At 45.1% G+C, this 18,390-nt stretch overlaps 1 protein-coding gene across 1 annotated transcript in view; it reads right to left on the bottom strand.

Annotated features, from left to right (window-relative positions):
* The window catches only part of IL18RAP (interleukin 18 receptor accessory protein), a 60,269-nt gene extending 44,648 nt beyond the window's left edge, over positions 1 to 15,621 (bottom strand). The window contains exon 1 of the mRNA XM_066577793.1: positions 15,456 to 15,621. Within this exon, the coding sequence (XP_066433890.1) occupies positions 15,456 to 15,588 (133 nt within the window). The 5' untranslated portion in view covers positions 15,589 to 15,621. The remainder of the gene's footprint in view (positions 1 to 15,455) is intronic.
* Between the last annotated feature and the right edge of the window lie 2,769 nt (positions 15,622 to 18,390).

Here is an 18,390-nt window from a genome sequence, read left to right as displayed (position 1 = left end):
CCAGTGCACCGACTGCTGTGCGACGTGCCCACACGGTGGAACTCTACGCTCCACATGTTGGCCAGGCTCTATGAACAACGTAGAGCTATAGTCGAATACCAACTCCAACATGGGCGGCGCAGTGGGAGTCAGCCTCCTCAATTCCTTTCAGAAGAGTGGGCCTGGTTGGCAGACATCTGCCATGTCCTTGGTAATTTTGAGGAGTCTACCCAGGTGGTGAGCGGCGATGCTACAATCATTAGCGTCACCATTCCTCTGCTATGCATCTTGAGAAATTCCCTGCAAACCATAAAGGCAGCTGCTTTGCGCTCGGAAACGGGGGCGGGGGAAGACAGTATGCCGCTGGATAGTCAGGGCACCCTCCTGTCTATTTCTCAGCGCGTACAGGAGGAGGAGGAGGAGCATGAGGAGGATGAGGAGGAGGGGGAAGAGACAGCTTGGGCCGCTGCTGACGGTACACCGGCTGATTGCCTGTCATCCTTTCAGCGTGTATGGCCTGAGGAGGAGGAGGAGGAGGAGGAGGAGGATCCTGAAAGTGATCTTCCTAGTGAAGACAGCCATGTGTTGCGTACAGGTACCCTGGCACACATGGCTGACTTCATGTTAGGATGCCTTTCTCGTGACCCTCGCGTTGCACGCATTCTGGCCACGACGGATTACTGGGTGTACACACTGCTCGATCCACGGTATAAGGAGAACCTGCCCACTCTGATTCCCGAAGAGGAAAGGGGTTCGAGAGTGTTGCTATACCACAGGACCCTTGCGGACAAGCTGATGGTAAAATTCCCAGCCGACAGCGCTAGTGGCAGAAGGCGCAGTACCGAGGGCAAGGTAGCAGGGGATGTGCGTAGATCGAGCAGCATGTACATCCCAGGCAGTGCAACAGTCTTTAAGGGCCTGGCCAGCTTTATGGCTCCCCACCAAGACTGTGTCACCGCTCCCCAGTCACGGCTGAGTCGGCGGGAGCACTGTAAAAGGATGGTGAGGGAGTACGTAGCGGATCGCACGACCATCCTTGGTGACGCCTCTGCCCCCTACAACTACTGGGTGTCGAAGCTGGACACGTGGCCTGAACTAGCGCTGTATGCCCTGGAGGTGCTTGCTTGTCCTGCGGCTAGCGTCTTGTCGGAGAGGGTGTTTAGTGCGGCTGGGGGAATCATCACAGATAAGCGTAGCCGCTTGTCAACCGACAGTGCCGACAGGCTAACACTCATCAAGATGAACAAAGGCTGGATTTCCCCAGACTTCTGTTCTCCACCAGCGGACAGCAGCGATACGTAAGCAATACGTAGGCTGCACCCGCGGATGGAAGCTACGTTCTCTCTCACCATCCAAAACGGGGACATTTCTGCTTCATCAATCTGTGTCTAATATTCCTCCTCCTCCTCCTGCTCCTCCTCCTGAAACCTCACGTAATCACGCTGAACGGGCAATTTTTCTTAGGGCCACAAGGCTCACTCAAATAATTTTTCTGAACAATTTTTATAAGTTTCAATGCGCTTAAAAGCGTTGGAACTTTAACTTGAACCAATTTTTCGTTACACTGGGCTGCCTCCAGGCCTAGTTACCACTTAAGCCACATTAACCAAAGCGATTAATGGGTTTCACCTGCCCTCTTGGCTGGCCATGGCCAATTTTTGGGATGTACATTAGTACTGTTGATACAGCAATTTTTGTGGGCCCTCGCCTACAGTGTAATCAAATTAATTTTTAGCCCACCTGCATTACAGCTGACGTTACCTCAGCTGTGTTGGGCAATGCAATGGGATATTTTTATGTACCGCCGGTGGGTTCCAGGGAGCCACCCATGCTGTAGGTGCACACTGAGTTTTTAATACATCTGTACACTTCTAAAGAACCCCAGTCTGACTGGGGCATGCAGTGTGGGCCGAAGCCCACCTGTATTACGCACGACATTACTACCTCAGCTGTGTTGGGCAATGCAATGGGATATTTCTATGTACCGCCGGTGGCTTCCTGGCACCCACCCAGGCAGTGGGTCCACAGGGAGTTTAACCTACATGTGTCCACTTCTAAAGAACCCCAGTCTGACTGGGGCATGCAGTGTGGGCCGATGCCCACCTGCATTATGCACGACATTACTACCTCAGCTGTGTTGGGCAATGCAATGGGATATTTTTGTGTACCGCCGGTGGGTTCCAGGGAGCCACCCATGCTGTAGGTGCACACGGAGTTTTTAACACATCTGTACACTTGTAAAGAACCCCAGTCTGACTGGGGCATGCAGTGTGGGCCGAAGCCCACCTGTATTACGCACGACATTACTACCTCAGCTGTGTTGGGCAATGCAATGGGATATTTCTATGTACCGCCGGTGGCTTCCTGGCACCCACCCATGCTGTCGGTCCACAGGGACTTCACAATAGGGAGTTGTACCTGCCTGTGTCTATGAATTAAAAAGCCCGGTCTAACTGGGGCATGCAGACACCTTGACAGAATGAATAGTGTGTGGCACATAGGTTCCCCATTGCTATGCCTACGTGTGCAGCTCCTGATGGCGGTGGCACAGGATTCTATTTCTCATTGCTTCTGTACAGCATTGTGGGCTATCGCCCCGCCACTTTTAAAGAGGGTCGCTGCCTAGCCGTGCCAACCCTCTGCAGTGTGTGCCTGCGGTTCCTCCTCATGGCAGACGCACTTCTAAATAGACATGAGGATGGTGTGGCATGAGGGCAGCTGAAGGCTGCGCAGGGACACTTTGGTGTGCGCTGTGGGGGGGAGGGGGGGCGGTTGGTCAGCATGTAACCCAGGAGAAGTGGCAGCGGAGTGTCATCCAGGCAGTGATTGTGCTTTGTTGTAGCTAGTGTGGTGCTTAGCAAAGGTATGCCATGCTAATGAGGGCTTTTCAGAAGTAAAAGTTGTTGGGAGGGGGGGGGGGGGGGGCACTCTTGCCGGTATTGTGGCTTAATAGTGGGACCTGTGAACTTGAGATGCAGCCCAACATGTAGCCCCTCGCCTGCCCTATCCGTTTCTGTGTCATTCCCATCACTTTCTTGAATTGCCCAGATTTTCACACATGAAAACCTTAGCGAGCATCGGCGAAATACAAAAATGCTCTGGTCGCCCATTGACTTCAATGGGGTTCGTTGTTCGAAACGAACCCTCGAGCATCGCGGGAAGTTCGTTCCGAATAACGAACACCCGAACATTTTGGTGTTCGCTCATCTCTAGTTACCATCACTCTCTAAGGCTGGTTTCACACGCCCGAGAAAACTGTGCGAGATGCACAAATCTGCCCCGAATAGGAGCCACATTCTTTAAAAAAATCGCTGCATGTTTTAACTTTTCGCGTTGATTTCAATGGAAGCTTTATTGCCTCGCATGCCATGCAATGTGCAATCAATTGAAATCAATGGGAAACACTTCCGATCCTCTATCGCGCGGGAAAATCCTCTGAGAGGATTGGAACTTCACCGATGCAATGTGCTTTTGCCTGAAAAAGACCTGGCACCTGCAGGATTTATGAATAAAAAACTTATGGCTGTCAGAAGTTGACGGACGAAAATTATTTTAGAGATATTTTTAAAAGTAGCACAGCAGAAAAAAAACCAAAAACATGAATTTGGTATCATAGTGATTGTAGCTGCAGCGTGTACACCGTAGAAACAGGACCTCACCAAAGATGGTGGAATTGTATTTTTTCAACCCACCTAGAATTTTTCAGTACATTATATGGTACATTAAATACCGCGTTCTCCCGAAAATAAAACACTGTCTTATATTAACTTTTGCCCTAAAAGAGGCACTATGTCTTATTTTCGGGGAATGCCTTAACTTGACATCATAAATCCCACCTTCAGGAAGCAATAGCTGTGATTGGTTCTTTGACCGCTGCTCAGCCAATCAATGCAGCGCTCAATGAACCAATCATAGCAATCTCATTGGTTCATTGACCACTGCATTGATTGATTCTTCAACATCTGCTTAGCCAATCAACATTGTATTGTGGAGGCAGGATTTATGAATTGGCTAGCCATGGCCTGCCTCCACAACGCGACGACTGTGATTCGTTCTTCGACCGCTGTATTGATTGGCTGAGCAGGGGTCGAAGAACCAATCAACAACTGCTACATTGTGGAGGCAGGATTAATAAATTGGCTGTCCGTGGTCGATCAACTAATGAGATTTGAAATTAGCGTTTTCTCGTCCGTTCAAACAACCACGTGCTGCATATATATAAGCTGCAGCCCGGAATTTCCTTTGTCAGCATAAAGCCTCAGAATTACTTTTAATGCCTACCTCTCATGTTTTAGCAGCGCTGGCTGTTGCTAAATTCCCTCTCCCTCCCTTTTTTTTCGGCTCCTATAGACTCCTACGTATATTGGCTGAAAGATAAGGCAAGACCTATCCTTCCCAGTCGTGTATAAAATGGGCCACCATATTTCGTTGACGATGTTCACAACTTTTTACGTAGCTAAAAATTGGCCATCCTAATGAATGCATTGGAATCCAATGCTTCAGATAGCTGTGATTTTTATTGTGGTTGAATTAGCCGCATTTAAATGCTCATGTGAATAAGGCTTTATAGACAGTCTGCAGTGGCAGTCCTAAGGGCTTTCAGAAGGTTCTTGGCTACCATGGCAACCAAAATGCACCCTGCATTCTCACCGCAAGAGGGCCATTCGGAGCCCTAAGGCCTCATGTCCACGGAGAAAATCAGGCCCACCGTGGATTCTTCATGCAGAAACCCGCAGCGAGTCCCTCCTTTCCCGCAGACATGAGGCCTAAAAATAAGAATTACTTACCTGTCCAGACGCTGAAGATCTGCCCTCCGTCGTGGCCGGACCTTCTCTCTTCGGCCCGGCGGATGTGCTCGGCACGCCGGCAGCGTGCCGCGCGCATGCACCGTGCACTCTTTTCTTTTCTTTTTTTTAACTCCTGCTCTCCCGCGCCAGAGAGCAGGAATTCAGTTGCGGGTGTGCTTGGATCCGGACGGCTTCCATAGGCTTCAATAGAAGCCTGCAGGAGCCGTCCCCGCGGGAGACCCGCACTAAAATGGAGCATGCTGCAGGTGTTTTCGCTCACATGCAATCCGCGCCTCAGGGGAAAATGACATCCCTAGGTATTTAATTACCTGCGGGTGTCCAATGTATCCCTATGGGGCACGGATCACGCGTGCGGGTGACCTGCTGCGGATCTGTCCCCGTGGACATAGGGCCTTACTCTGATCAGGGCATTTAAATGGTGTTGTCTAAGCATTTAACAGCCGCGATCAGTGCTCATGCTGATCGTGGCTGTTGCCGGCGGGTGTTAGCTGTGAGAAACAGCTGGCACTCGATTATATGGAGTGGGATCAGCTCCCTGTCTACCTCCATACAAACTCCAAGCCTCCATGACTTAACTGTACATCATGGAGCGTAAAGGGATTAATAGACGTGGAAACAAAAGTCCAGTTTTTGAAAGATTCAGTTTCAAATCGAGAGACAACATGATGCTATAGGCACAGGGCAGTCAATCACTGACATTTTGTAGTGGTGAGAGTGTGATGTCACTGGAAGTAGTATACAATTGGGTGTCATCTGTATAGAGATAGTGTAGTGTCCCAGAACATCATTCTGGAACCCTCCATGTTGTCATACATGTTTGTCTTATGTAGATGCACTGTACATAGTTGTCATGTCTATTTTTCTGTGTGTGTGTTGCACAGCTGCAGCGTCTGAAGGGTTAACTACCTTAAAATCATTGCTGTGAGTTTGGTTGCATGTTAAGTGTACCTATCTTTCTGTGTCATGTGACGTGGTGTGCATGAATCTATAAGTATGAGTGATTGGGTTCCAGGAGAGAGTTCCGAGTCCGTCTTCAGGCTGCCAAGGAGCAGCCATCTAACACTTGAGGGTTTGCTACCACAGAGGCACATGAGGGCACCATCAGCCCTGGTGCAGCTGAAGATGGAAGAAAAGCAGACACCGCAGGACCGTATGTGAAGCACATTGGAATGTGCGAGCTTAAATGTTTTCCCCCATGAAGTCCCAACCCAAGAGAGAGCCATAGTGAGTTAAATACCTTTGCCAGTGACAAAAAGTTTATACAGTTACGTAATAGTGCAAACATATCCTGGAACCTCTGAAGGTAATATTGAGATTTATTGATGATTCCTATAGTTTGCCTTAGCGATTACGCTCGCTCATCTCTAGTCTGGATGTATACTCAGTTGGATGAGATACATCGATGACATTCTGATACTGTGGATGGACGGGCAGACAAATTTCATAAATTCATAAAATCCCTCAATCAAAACGACTTGAATTTAAAATTCACATCTACTATAAGCAGTACTACAATCGAGTACCTAGATGTGAATATCACACTGCAGACAGACGGCTCTATCACAGTCTTTTTTGGAAACCGACAGCAACAAATGTCCTCTTGAGGGGGGACAGTTATCATCCGTACGCCCTCAAAAAAGGAATACCAAAAGGGCAGTTCCTCCGGTTACGCAGAAACTGTTCAGAGGCAAATATGTTTGCAAAAGAAGGAGAAAAATTATGAAAGAGATTTGAAGACAGAAGATACCCCCGTGATGGAATCAATGAAGCCTTGAATTTTGCAAGGGAACAGGATAAAGCTGACCTGTTAATCCCTAAAACAAGAGCATCAAACAACGAGGTGAGGGTCATTGGTACTTATGACACCTGCCACTCCGAGATCAGGTCGATCCTGTATAAATACTGGGATATATTACTTAATGATAATGACAAAGACTTGGAACTCGTCCTTTCCAAGCATCCCAGTATAACCTATAGAAGGGGTAGGAATATCCGTGACCACCTGGTGAAAAGCCACTTCAAACCTGAGAAAACACAAACCAATTGGTTGCGAAGTTCAAGGCTGAATGATACTTTCGCATGCGCAGATTGTGCTGCATGCCGTTACATCCAAAAGGGGGACACTTTTAGGTCAGCAAGTAACAACAAGAGCTATACTATAAGGGATTTTATGAAATGTAAGACCAGCAATGTCGTGTACCTAATCCAGTGTCCCTATCCCAAACAATATGTCGGAAAGACTAGGCAGCAATTAAGGAGACGCATATTAGCCCACATCGGCAATACACATATAAAAGAGAACACCTCGCTGTTGAATCACATCTGGCAAAAACGTGATGGGGACCCTGATTGAACTCTTGACAGCAGGGGGGCGATATAGACCCCTTACTGCTGCAGAAAGAGACCTCTTGGATTTATCGACTCGACACAGTTCACCCTAAGGGTATAAACTTACAATTAAATTGTTTTCTCTAGCTTCAATCAGCCTATTTTCTACATCTTTATCCACCCATTCTCCGATTGGGATGTCAAAACTATGTGTAACAATCTTATGAACATTATTCTCTCACAATCTTTTCTCTAAGATTGAATGTTATCGCTATCAACACCATCAATATCAAAAGTCGCGAATAGGTTTATATATTATAAAAAATATAAAATAAAAAAATATGAATAAAAATCATGAAAAGGAAAAAAAATCTTTTTATCTCAGTGATATCACAATTATTTACTATTGAATTTCCTTGAATGAGACACGAGGATACTATATATTCAGTGTCTCTACCGGACATAATGTTCTACTAAGGTATATCTATTTTGAGCCTTTTGTGCGGTCAAATAGTAAATTCCTAATATCTAAGCAACATCTGTAGGTTTATCCCCCAGATGCTGTTAAATACTTTTTAGCACAAAGAAAAGAAAGTAATGATTAAATCCCACGGCTGGTGTGCTCTGGGGAAATTAATAAATACATCTACATTTAAATCTCACTGACACTGAATGTATTTTTCTGATTTATTAAAAATTGCCATCATGAGAACAAGGAAAACATAGCAAGCCTCTTTTGTCTTTATACCAGAGTTTTATGTGGGTGTCCACAATGTTAGGATAAATTCCACACCCCCTTGAAGATGCTCCTGCATTTTATTAGATCTTCTGATACAGCAATATACCCTTTTCGACATCAGGGACTGTTGTTCCCTAATCCAAGATGGCCGTTACAGTACTGCCCTCCTAATACGTCATTGTGCCGATGCCGATGCCTCTCTGACCTGCGTCGTTACACATCATTATGTTGCGCCCGAACGCCAGAACGTGCTGACGTCATCGCGTCACGCCGCCGGCCTCGTCGCACTCACATGATCTCATGAGGAGGCAACGGAAATATGCCAACAGTGAATAGGAGACAGAGGAGGCCTGACAATAGGCGGCACTTTGAGTATGATCACCATAGCGACCAAGGTATTCTTCTTGCCGCTTTTATGTTTATCTAGTTCTTGCATTCATCCATTTCATACTCCACAAGAGAGAATGTCATAATATACTTATTACCAACTATGGCGATAATAAATGTAGAAACAGCAGGTAGCGATCACGTTAACGCTCAATATGTACATATTAGTATGGGGGAGGAGTAACAAATAGTCTCCACCTATGGGTGGACTACAAAACGCTATATAAAGCATGCTATACCATGAGGCGGTTGATACTCTGGTCCACCATCAGGGCTATGAGTGCTATTTTATTTTATTTAAATGCAACTGTTGTAGGGGATTGGTTTTTAGGAGAAGGCAAGACTAATTGCTCTAGCCAGCACCAGCTGGGGACTTACTAGAAACCTTTAGGGGTGTTAGCACTATCTAATAGCCGAGGTGGGATTACAATTACTCCACCTTATTACAGCTTTATGATAGATTCATATGCCCCTAATTGGGTGTCATTTAAATAGCTGTCAGACCAGTTACTCTAGCCAGCCCTAGCCAGCATCAGCTGGGGACTTACTAGAGGTATTAGTGTACCTTGACGCCACTGGAAGCTAGGGGTTTGACAGGAGGAACACTCCTCTCACACCTCCAGCTCCCGATAGGGTCAATACTGTAAGGTTCTGGAAGGTGTGAAACTACATTTGTTGGAGCCGTAAGCAAATCAAGTGAGCAGCTGTGCTTACTGGCTCTACCCCGTGGCCGCCGCTGTGGCCTCTTAACAGTCGTCCATCAGCTTCGCCATCCCTGTAGGTTCCCTACTGACCTGATGCACTGTCGGGACGCTGTCAGTGACCTACACCACCCCTCCCCCCCACCGCTGTGTCCTCCGTGCTGCCAAACGGCGGGGGGGTGGTGAAGCTCCTTTTGTGGCGCTTCAGGGCACTGTGCCGTCTGTCATGCCGACCCCGCTCTGCTGTTCTACACAGAGCGGGGTGGTGTATTCTAACCTGGCGGCATGGAACAGGCTTTCAGGTGGCACACGGACCCTGCTCTGTTCTTGTACACAGAGCAGGGTGCCATATTCTGAACCGGCGGTGGGTAACAGCATTTCAGGTGGGCCAATGCGCACCTGCTGCGGAGTACATGAATGTAAACAGCTGCAGGCCCCCTTGAAAGCTAAGCTCTTCCACCTGGAGCTTCACCTTAGTGGGCTGCCAAGATCTGCAGGCAAGGCAGCAGCTCAGCCAATTAGGTACAGGGGGCGTAACCCCCCTGTCAATCTTGACTCCACCAAGAATGCCTGGTGGCGTCGAGATACACTAATACCCTTACTAGAGACCTCTAGGGGTGGTAGCACTATCTAATAGCCGAGGTGGGATCATAATTACTCCACTTTATTATGGCTTTATGATAGATTCATATGAACTTAATTGGGTGTCATATAAATAGCTGTCAGAAACACTGACACTTTGTTTGACTGCTACTAACCTCCCTCTCCTCCTAGAAGCTTTCATTCATATGTGCATCATTTGTACGGATACATCTGGTCCTAGCCTCAGGCAATTATCACTTGTGGATAGGTGTATTAGTAGCCTAGACCATTTTTGGCAGCTATACACCTGATCGGAATCTCATGCAAATTCTAGCTGCTGACAGATGTGCTGGTAGCCTCTATTATCTTTGGGCAGTTTACTGAGTTGCAGATATTTCACATACAATTACTTCCTGATGATCCGTGTTATTCACAGGGAAACGCGTTGAAGTTCAAGCTTATAGAAGTGAAAATATGCCTATTAAACTTTGCCATGTACAGGAAGCAAAGACTTTATGAATATCTATAATCTTTGCAGCCTGCTATATTCCTGACCTTATGTATGAGGTGCGGTGTCTGGCGCAATATTGAGCCTCCCTCATCAGGTCTGGAATATCACATTAGTCACAGAAGTCCGAGTGAAAAGAAGATTACATATACACATCAACCCACGCTACGTATAGGAAGTATCTATTATCTTTGCAGTCCGATATATCCCTGACCTTATACGTGAGGTGATGTGCCTATCCAACTATTGAGCTTCCCACACCGGTTTGGGACATCACACCGGTCCTAATACCCGAGCTATTACATCTAGCTCTAGGATAGAAATTCACTGGTGGTGATCTTCTTTCAATCACTTTCTAGACACGTTCAATAATCTCAGTTTGCTAACCATGCGTAATTCGTTTTGTGTTTTGGTTTGTTAGGTGTGCCTTATTGTGCTATATTAATAAAATATTATTTTTTAGAATGAGCACATGAGATTGACAAAGACCATAGCATGATGGTCGAAACGTCGCATCTCTGAATGTATTGGATTTGAATAAAGACTGGATTTTTTCATGAGAACCATCTGAATATTAATTGGATTTCTGCGTACTGCCTTGCCATAACTCTTGTTGGGCATTGTCGGAGGGTCCTTGTTGTCGGGATCCGGGGTTGGCGTGCACAGCTAAGTACTCCCACAATTATTTTTGCCATGTTTGTGGGGCTGTTGATATTTCATCTATTTTGGAGTGATGTCAGATGCAACATACTGTATGTTCACTATGGCTGCAAATTACGCAATTATCTTCAGTTTCCCACATTCAGAACTCTTCAGTGTGAGCCACAGTTTAATTCTGTTCTCTAATGTTGATACATGTCCAACAGTGAACCGGTTAGGGAACTTTTATATTTAGCATAAATGATGTCACAGTTTGCTCATTCGCTTGGGCGGTTAGTTTATACACACAGGTATATATATATATTTTTTTTTTAACAGGATCATAAATTCAGTCAATTCCCTGTACCAATAAATTTGAATGAATGAATGATTGATATTTAAACCAAACAATAAGCGAATGATAATTCGTATGCTTGCATAAAATAAACGATAAGTGAATGAATTATCATTCATTGTGGGCCGTACATACACTGAACAATTATCCTTTAAATTCAAACAATCCAGTGATTTTTCTTTAAACGATAATCGTTCAGTGTAAAAGCACCTTAAGGCCGGTGCCACATGGGTGCATTTGCGCACACAAAGTTTACACATGCAATACACAGAGAATGGATTTAATGGGTTCATTCAAGTGCGTATATTTTCCTGCGCATATCGGTCACTCAAAAAAAAAAATGCAACATGCTCTATTTTCCTGCGCATTTGTACACCACAGGTCCCCATTGAAGTCAATGGGATGGTGCGCATATACGAATGCAATATGCTAGGAATTGCGTGATACACTACGTAATTCTGCTGAAAAAAAGAACACATCTGGAACTCATTAGACTAATTAGCCATTTAAATAGGTGTGTCTTTGTTTATCGCACACAAATGAACATGCAAAAAATATAGTAAAATACGCTGATGCGCACGCAAAAAAGCATAGTTCGTTCTGCAAAGCTGCTATGCTCGTACGCACACAGATACGTATATGCTGATGTGAAGGTGGCAATAAGTCGCAATTCCTTAGAACATGTTCAATATATTCTTATTTACTGCCAATATATAGTAGGCTTAGATCTCACCCTCCTGTGCAGGGATTACATGTAGCAGGACACTCTCCCTCACAGATTTCCAAACTTCACATCACATGTAGGTAGGTAAGCACGACAGAACTTTTCAACAAGCTTGGCTCAGTATCGCCCTTACACCCTGTAGTGCCTTTGATCCTCCATGATCTCTACAGTCTCCCCTTCATCAATGCAGTAGAGCATAGGAATAATTAATGAGGTTTCCTGAGAACAAGATCTGGGCATCAGTTAGATGCCATCCTCCCCCCTACCCTCGTCATTCCAACACAGAAGCCCCAGTCCCGGCCCTAGGTGAAGCTGCAGCGGTCGGTCACATGTCATTGCTGGGCCAATCACTGGCTTTACTGGTAATACTGCCATGAATGGTACCTGACACTGAAGCCAGTAAATGGCTGAATATTGACACGCAGAATGAATGTCATGTGACAGAACAACTGGCTGGACTGCGCTGACATCTAATTAGTTTTTTTTTTCTATTGTAGCCTACTCCCTGCTCAGAATTGTTTGTTAACTCTACGAAAACCCTTTAACAGTCAGGAGTCTCAGCTTATCACCACATGGATCAGATTTGGGGCATCCCTCGTGGAACTAGGCACATCATCCCAAACCAGAGGTGTAATATGAAGCTCCTGGGCCCCAGGTGTAACAGGGCCCCCAACTTTAATGCTTTATTCATAGTACTGGGCTCCCTACATGGAGAGGAGAGGCCTTATGGGCCCCCTAAGGCTCCTGGGCCCGGGTGCAACCGCATCCCCTGCATCCCCTATAGTTACTCCAGTGCCTCAATCTATTATCTTACCCCCAGCACCACTACCACCATTAATAATTTTTCAAAGTGTCTTGTTGCTTCTATATACATTCTAGGACAGGCGTGTCAAACTCATTTTCACCGAGGGCCACATCAGGCTTATGGTGACCTTCAAAGGGCCGATTGTAAGACAGTATAGTAAGGGCCTGTTCACACCAGCGTATTTGCATAATATGCAGTGAATAGAAGCCATTGATTTAACTAAGTTCATTCACATGATATATATTTTCACACAGCATGACATATTATGTTACATACTTCGCACCCCAATAGGCCATTAAAGTGAATGGGCCAAGCAAATACGTGCTGAATGCGCAGGAAACCTATGTATTCACTGCATATTTGCGCACCATTTCACTAGACCCATCTGCGTTCCTTTTTGCGTACGCAAATATACAGGCATAAGCAATTTTTGATTGGGCAAATATGCAGCGTATTTGTGCGACCGAAATACGATTACGCCCGTGTGAACGAGCCCTAATAGTGACCCTGATAGTGGCCCCAGTCAAAATAACGACCCCCACAGTGGCCCAATTAGTAATATTAACCCTCTCAGTAGTAATACCCCCATAGCAACATTAACCCCCCCTCAGTAATAAGATTAACCCTCCTCAGTAATAATGTTAAGCCCCCCTCAGTAATAATAATAAGCCCCCTCCCCCCCTCAGTAATAATAATACCCCCCCTCAGTAATCATAAGCCCCCCCTCAGTAATAATAATAAGCCCCCCTCAGTAGTAATAGTTCCCCCCTAATCCATATACTTATCTCATCCTTGCTGTCAGCGCCGCTCCCCCTCTGCTCGCACTGAGCCTGGGTGCACTCTGACGTCCTCTTTAAGTCCTCTCCTGCGGAACTGAAGAGCAGGGGACTCAGGGGAGGAGGATCCCGGCTGCACAGTGACGTTAGTGTGCACCGAGATCAGTGCTAGCAGCGCGATTACTAGCGGGAAGCTGCGGTACCCCAGCTAGTAATAGCTGCAGTGGTGAGCGGCATCGGCACGCCGCGGGCCACATAACACGAGGCAGCGGGCCGGATTCGGCCCGCGGGCCTTGTGTTTGACACATGTGCTCTAGGAAAATATCAGCAGATGTTTTTTTCTGCGCAAAATCTTCATCAGAGAAATTATAAGTCCTGCCCTATCTTTGTCCGTGTAAAGCAGGAAACTGCCCAAAAAGTTCTAAAAAAGGTAGGGGGAGGGAAAAGAAGACAGCTGGCCCTAACTTGGCATTTAGTTGCCATTTTATTCCACGGGAAAGGTGTAACATGCAAGTGGGTAAACGGACATTTCGACCGCAAAAAAACGATCTATCTGCTAGCAGCCTGTATCAGTCTGTATCTTGCCATCTCCCAACCTCGTTCATGCGAAAATACGTTTTGTACCGGCAAACGTATTTACGTATACGCTCGTCTGAAGAAGCCCTGAAGTTGTACGCTCTGTATTTCTGAGGCAACATCAGAAAATTTTTTGTTTCATTTGTCAGGGGTCCGAATTTTCACAGGATTTTATGTGAATTTCGGTAGAAAATTCCTGATCAAATCCAACACATGTGAATGGAGTATAACGAACCTGACTTGGTGTAATGTGAATACTGTCTGAAAATCACGCTGCAAAACGTGATGAAACGAGACAATTGATTTGAATGGTTTTGTTTTAACTAGCATGATTCTCCACAATATTACTACATGTGAAAAGGATAGACCGTGTCCTATCTTTCTAGCATGTTGTTTTCTGTGTGAGAAAAGATAGGCCAGGACCCGCTGTTTTCTTTACCACGCACACTATAACAATTTAAAAGGTAAAGAAAAAATAATGATTTTAACTAATACGTTTTGTAGTGGCGAGGATATTTACGCATGTGCTCTTCCGTTTAAGCCCTTAGGACGGTTTCACGCGCGCATTGCACAAAAAATAGAACCAATTGCCTTCAAATGGCTCATTCACACTTTCGCTTTTGCGCGCACCTAAGGCACTATACACGTCTATGGGGTGCACAAATGCCCCCTTGATCCCCACAATATTGCGCAATGAACTGTGCAATTTCATGGGGAAATCACTTACAATAAGATCTAATTAGACTGCACAGCCTTTATAATCACAGCACAGGTGTGCTCCACGCCGATGCGAATGGTCCCCGGCAGTGTAGGAAGTACACTAAAATGTGCTAAATATTATATTTGTAGAACAAGGGAAAAAATCCTAAAAAGCAACTTTACACGCTCCCCAAAACACTACACCAACTTTATAATGTATACTAATTAGAGATGAGCGAGTATACTCGCTAAGGCACATTACTCGAGCGAGTAGTGCCTTAGCTGAGTATCTCCCCACTCGTCTCTAAAGATTCGGGGGGCGGGGAGCGGCGGGGGAGAGCGGGGAGGAACGGAGGGGAGATCTCTCTCCCTCTCTCCCCCCCTGCTCCCTCTGCTCCCCGCCGCAACTGACCTGTCACCCGCGCCGGCCCCCGAATCTTTAGAGACGAGCGGGGAGATACTCGGCTAAGGCACTACTCGCTCATCTCTAATACTAATGATAATACTACTGCTAATAATAACAACATTATGAAAACCACAACTATAGGCGTTACTTAAAATCTAAGGGATCACTTGCATGATATAGTTGGGGACTCTATTACAAGTTTTATGCTGGTGCTCTAATGTAAAAATGTCAATATCTATAATCTGTACATGTTGGTGATTGCATACAACAACATAATACTGTATCAAATTGCTATTTTTTAACAAACAGACAAAAACTATAACTGTTCACCACTAGAGTGAAAAATAATAATTCAATGTATACTTCGCTAGGTAAAATGTTTTTGGGTGTCATCTTGAGAACATCTACAGCACTGCACACCTTCTGTAAAGAATTGTTCTTACCTGATACACCAACTTCTTCTAAAGCGGCATACTTTACAGTGAAGACAAGAAACGTCAGGTTTAGCCAGAACTTGCTAATCATGTTTTGCATACAATATTTTTCTATATAGTAAGAGATATCCCAGTTGTTCATGACAGAAGCAAACAGGTACAAGAAGAAACGAACATTTCCTTCTTACAGAAGACGCCCATAAGGAGGTTACGACAAAGGAAGTGAAGTCTGTCTTCATTTTAATTTTGACTCAGGGTGATTTATTACATTGTGACTTATGAAACAGCTATGACGTTTATGTTCCAGTTGTAACAATATACAGTGGATGTTATGTAACAGGATAATAAAAGATGTACAAATGGAACATTATCCTCAATGTTCAGTTTGCTAGTGTTGAGTTTGATTTTATTCTCAACATGGGTATCAAATATGTTATACTGCATGGCCAGTTTTGGTTCAAAAAAGGACATGTGCTTTACTGCATCTGTGTGAATTTTATCTGCTATGTTTCGTCATTGTTGTCTGTTTGGTTGTTTTTTAGGTTTGCTTCATTGTAGCTAAGTTAGAGCATAACTTGCTGCAGAAATTTCTGTGATTGAAAAATACATTCCTTCAGACGAGCGTGTTTGTGTGCGTTTCTGCACACACAAAATCAGCATGCGCAAAACACAGAGAATACCACCCATTGACTTCAATTGGTTCGTTCTCATAAGCGTGTATTGTGGGCAGATTTTGCAGGTGTAAAAAGCTAGAACCTGCTTGATTTTTCTGCACAGATTCAAGAAACTCAGAATTTTTTGCAAGAAGGAACTAGTCAGAAGCTTGATCTGACCAGGCTGAAACAAATGTACAGCGAGAGGATGCATTCCTTGAGCAACTAGAGGAAGTCGAAGAAACCAAGAAAAACTTATCAAAGCAGATTGCAACACTTTAGGCTCAGCTGACAGATATAAAAAAAGAACATGGAGAAGCATTCTGTATACTTGGACTCTGTTGAAAAGCAAAAGAAAAAAATTCAAAAAGAATTAGAAGCTACAAATCAACAGTATGAAGGAAAAGCAACCGCTTATGATAAACTAAAACTAGACTTCAACAGGAATTAAAAAATATTATGGTGGAGCTTGATCACCAATGTCAGATTGTGTCCAACTTGGAGAAGAAACAGAAGACGTTTGGTTTATGAGGAGAAAACAGTTTCTGCTAAATATGCTGACGACTATGACTGTGCTAAAGCACAGGCTCATGGAAAAGAAACTAAAGCGCTCTGAAAGAGGCCCCTGAAATGAAGGTTGAAGTAGATAGGCTAAACAAGTACGGTAGTGCACGGAAATGCAGGTCTTAGCACCATAAATGGTGCTGGAAAGAGAAAAGTCCAAGAGTATGTTGCAACAAACAGTAGAATAAATGAAAACCCTGTTGGAGGATCTTAAAAATGAATTAGAACTAGCAAAGTATGTAATTTTGTGCTAAGAAGGTAGCCTGGAGGATATATGTAAACAGTTTGTGAAAACAAAAAAAGTCTTGAAGGAAGAAAACCTCTGTATGTGAGATGATTTGAAGACTAAAGAAACTTTCTCAGCCTTACCTGAGTACAATTTCTCTGTATCACCAACAGCGTAAACCAAAGAAGAGAGTTGAAGTAGTAAGAATCAAATGAGGTCAGATCAACAGAAGTTACTACTGTCCCAGATAAAGAAATCATGCAAATGAATGAATGTGTTTTTGTTAGATTTCACACAGACTGAAATAAGTGCAGATGCTGCTACTGACGTGCAGACTGAACAAATAGCTCCTGCAGCAGTTGAACAGATGAGTGATGTACAATGTGAAATCTCCAATGTGGAAGCTGAGAAAGTTAATGTTGCCATTGAGAGGCAAGATGATGGAAAAGCCAGTGCTGCCATAAGTGAAGAACATATTGAAGATGTTCCTACTGAGAATGAGAAACACAATGTAAAGGACAGCACTCCAACCCACTAGAAATCTGATAATAATCAGAGTAAAAACAATTGTGCAAATAGGACTTACCCGGTGAGGGTGGGATAGTCCAGACGTTGACCACCCACCCAACACCTCCATGTCCCGGGATGCGTATAAATAAATCCAACCAGTGGAAGTCCACGTCTTGGTTTCTTTCTCCCTGCGCTTAAAGGGGGGAGCTAGCCACAGCCTGGGTAGGGATCCGACCACAGAACAGATAGTATGTAATAAAACAAAGGAAAAAAGGGCCCGGTGCTCCAAGAAACAATCCAAACGGAAAAAGCCAAAGATTAAAGATCGTTAATTGATCTTTGGCTTTTTCCGTTTGGATTGTTTATTGGAGCGCGGGGCCCCTTTTTTTCCTTTGTTTTATTACATACCTACTGAGAATGAAGTACAAATGGAAGTTTCCCGAGCATGGAGTTTTGGGTATTATTGCATTTTGTCACCACCCAAAAGCAAGGGGTTTGACAGGGCTTGCATGGAGGAATGCCCCAGGCATGCCCCAAGATCCTGATTGGTTGAATTCCTTAAGGTCCTAGCAGCAGTGTGTAGATTGATTTTGTGCCCGTTCTGAAGGGTTAGGGAGGAGTTTTTCTGTTAGCCTTACATTATTAATTGTAAATGCTAAAAACTAACCCTAACCCTTTCAGCACGGGAACAAAAATCAATCTACACCCTGCTGCTGTCCCTGCGCTGCCTCAGTGGTCCATGCGGCCACTTTTTTGCAGACACTGTGCCGGCTGTAAGCTCCGTCCTGGCCGCCAATTGCCCTGGTCACTCACTGATGGGGTCCGCTGTCCCTCTGCCTTAGCCGCCGCCTCTGCTGGCGCCGCCGCTGCTGCTCCCAGTCTTGGCGCGGTCCTCCCGCCGTGTCAGAACAGCACTTGGGGGATTCAATAGGCCGCCGCTCCCAGCCTCGCTGGTCTCTTCTGGCACCTGTGCCTCTACCGCCACTCCCAG

Source organism: Eleutherodactylus coqui, chromosome 1, assembly GCF_035609145.1.
Source record: "Eleutherodactylus coqui strain aEleCoq1 chromosome 1, aEleCoq1.hap1, whole genome shotgun sequence".
Lineage (NCBI taxonomy): Eukaryota > Metazoa > Chordata > Amphibia > Anura > Eleutherodactylidae > Eleutherodactylus > Eleutherodactylus coqui.
This window is presented reverse-complemented; position numbering and strand designations above follow the sequence as displayed.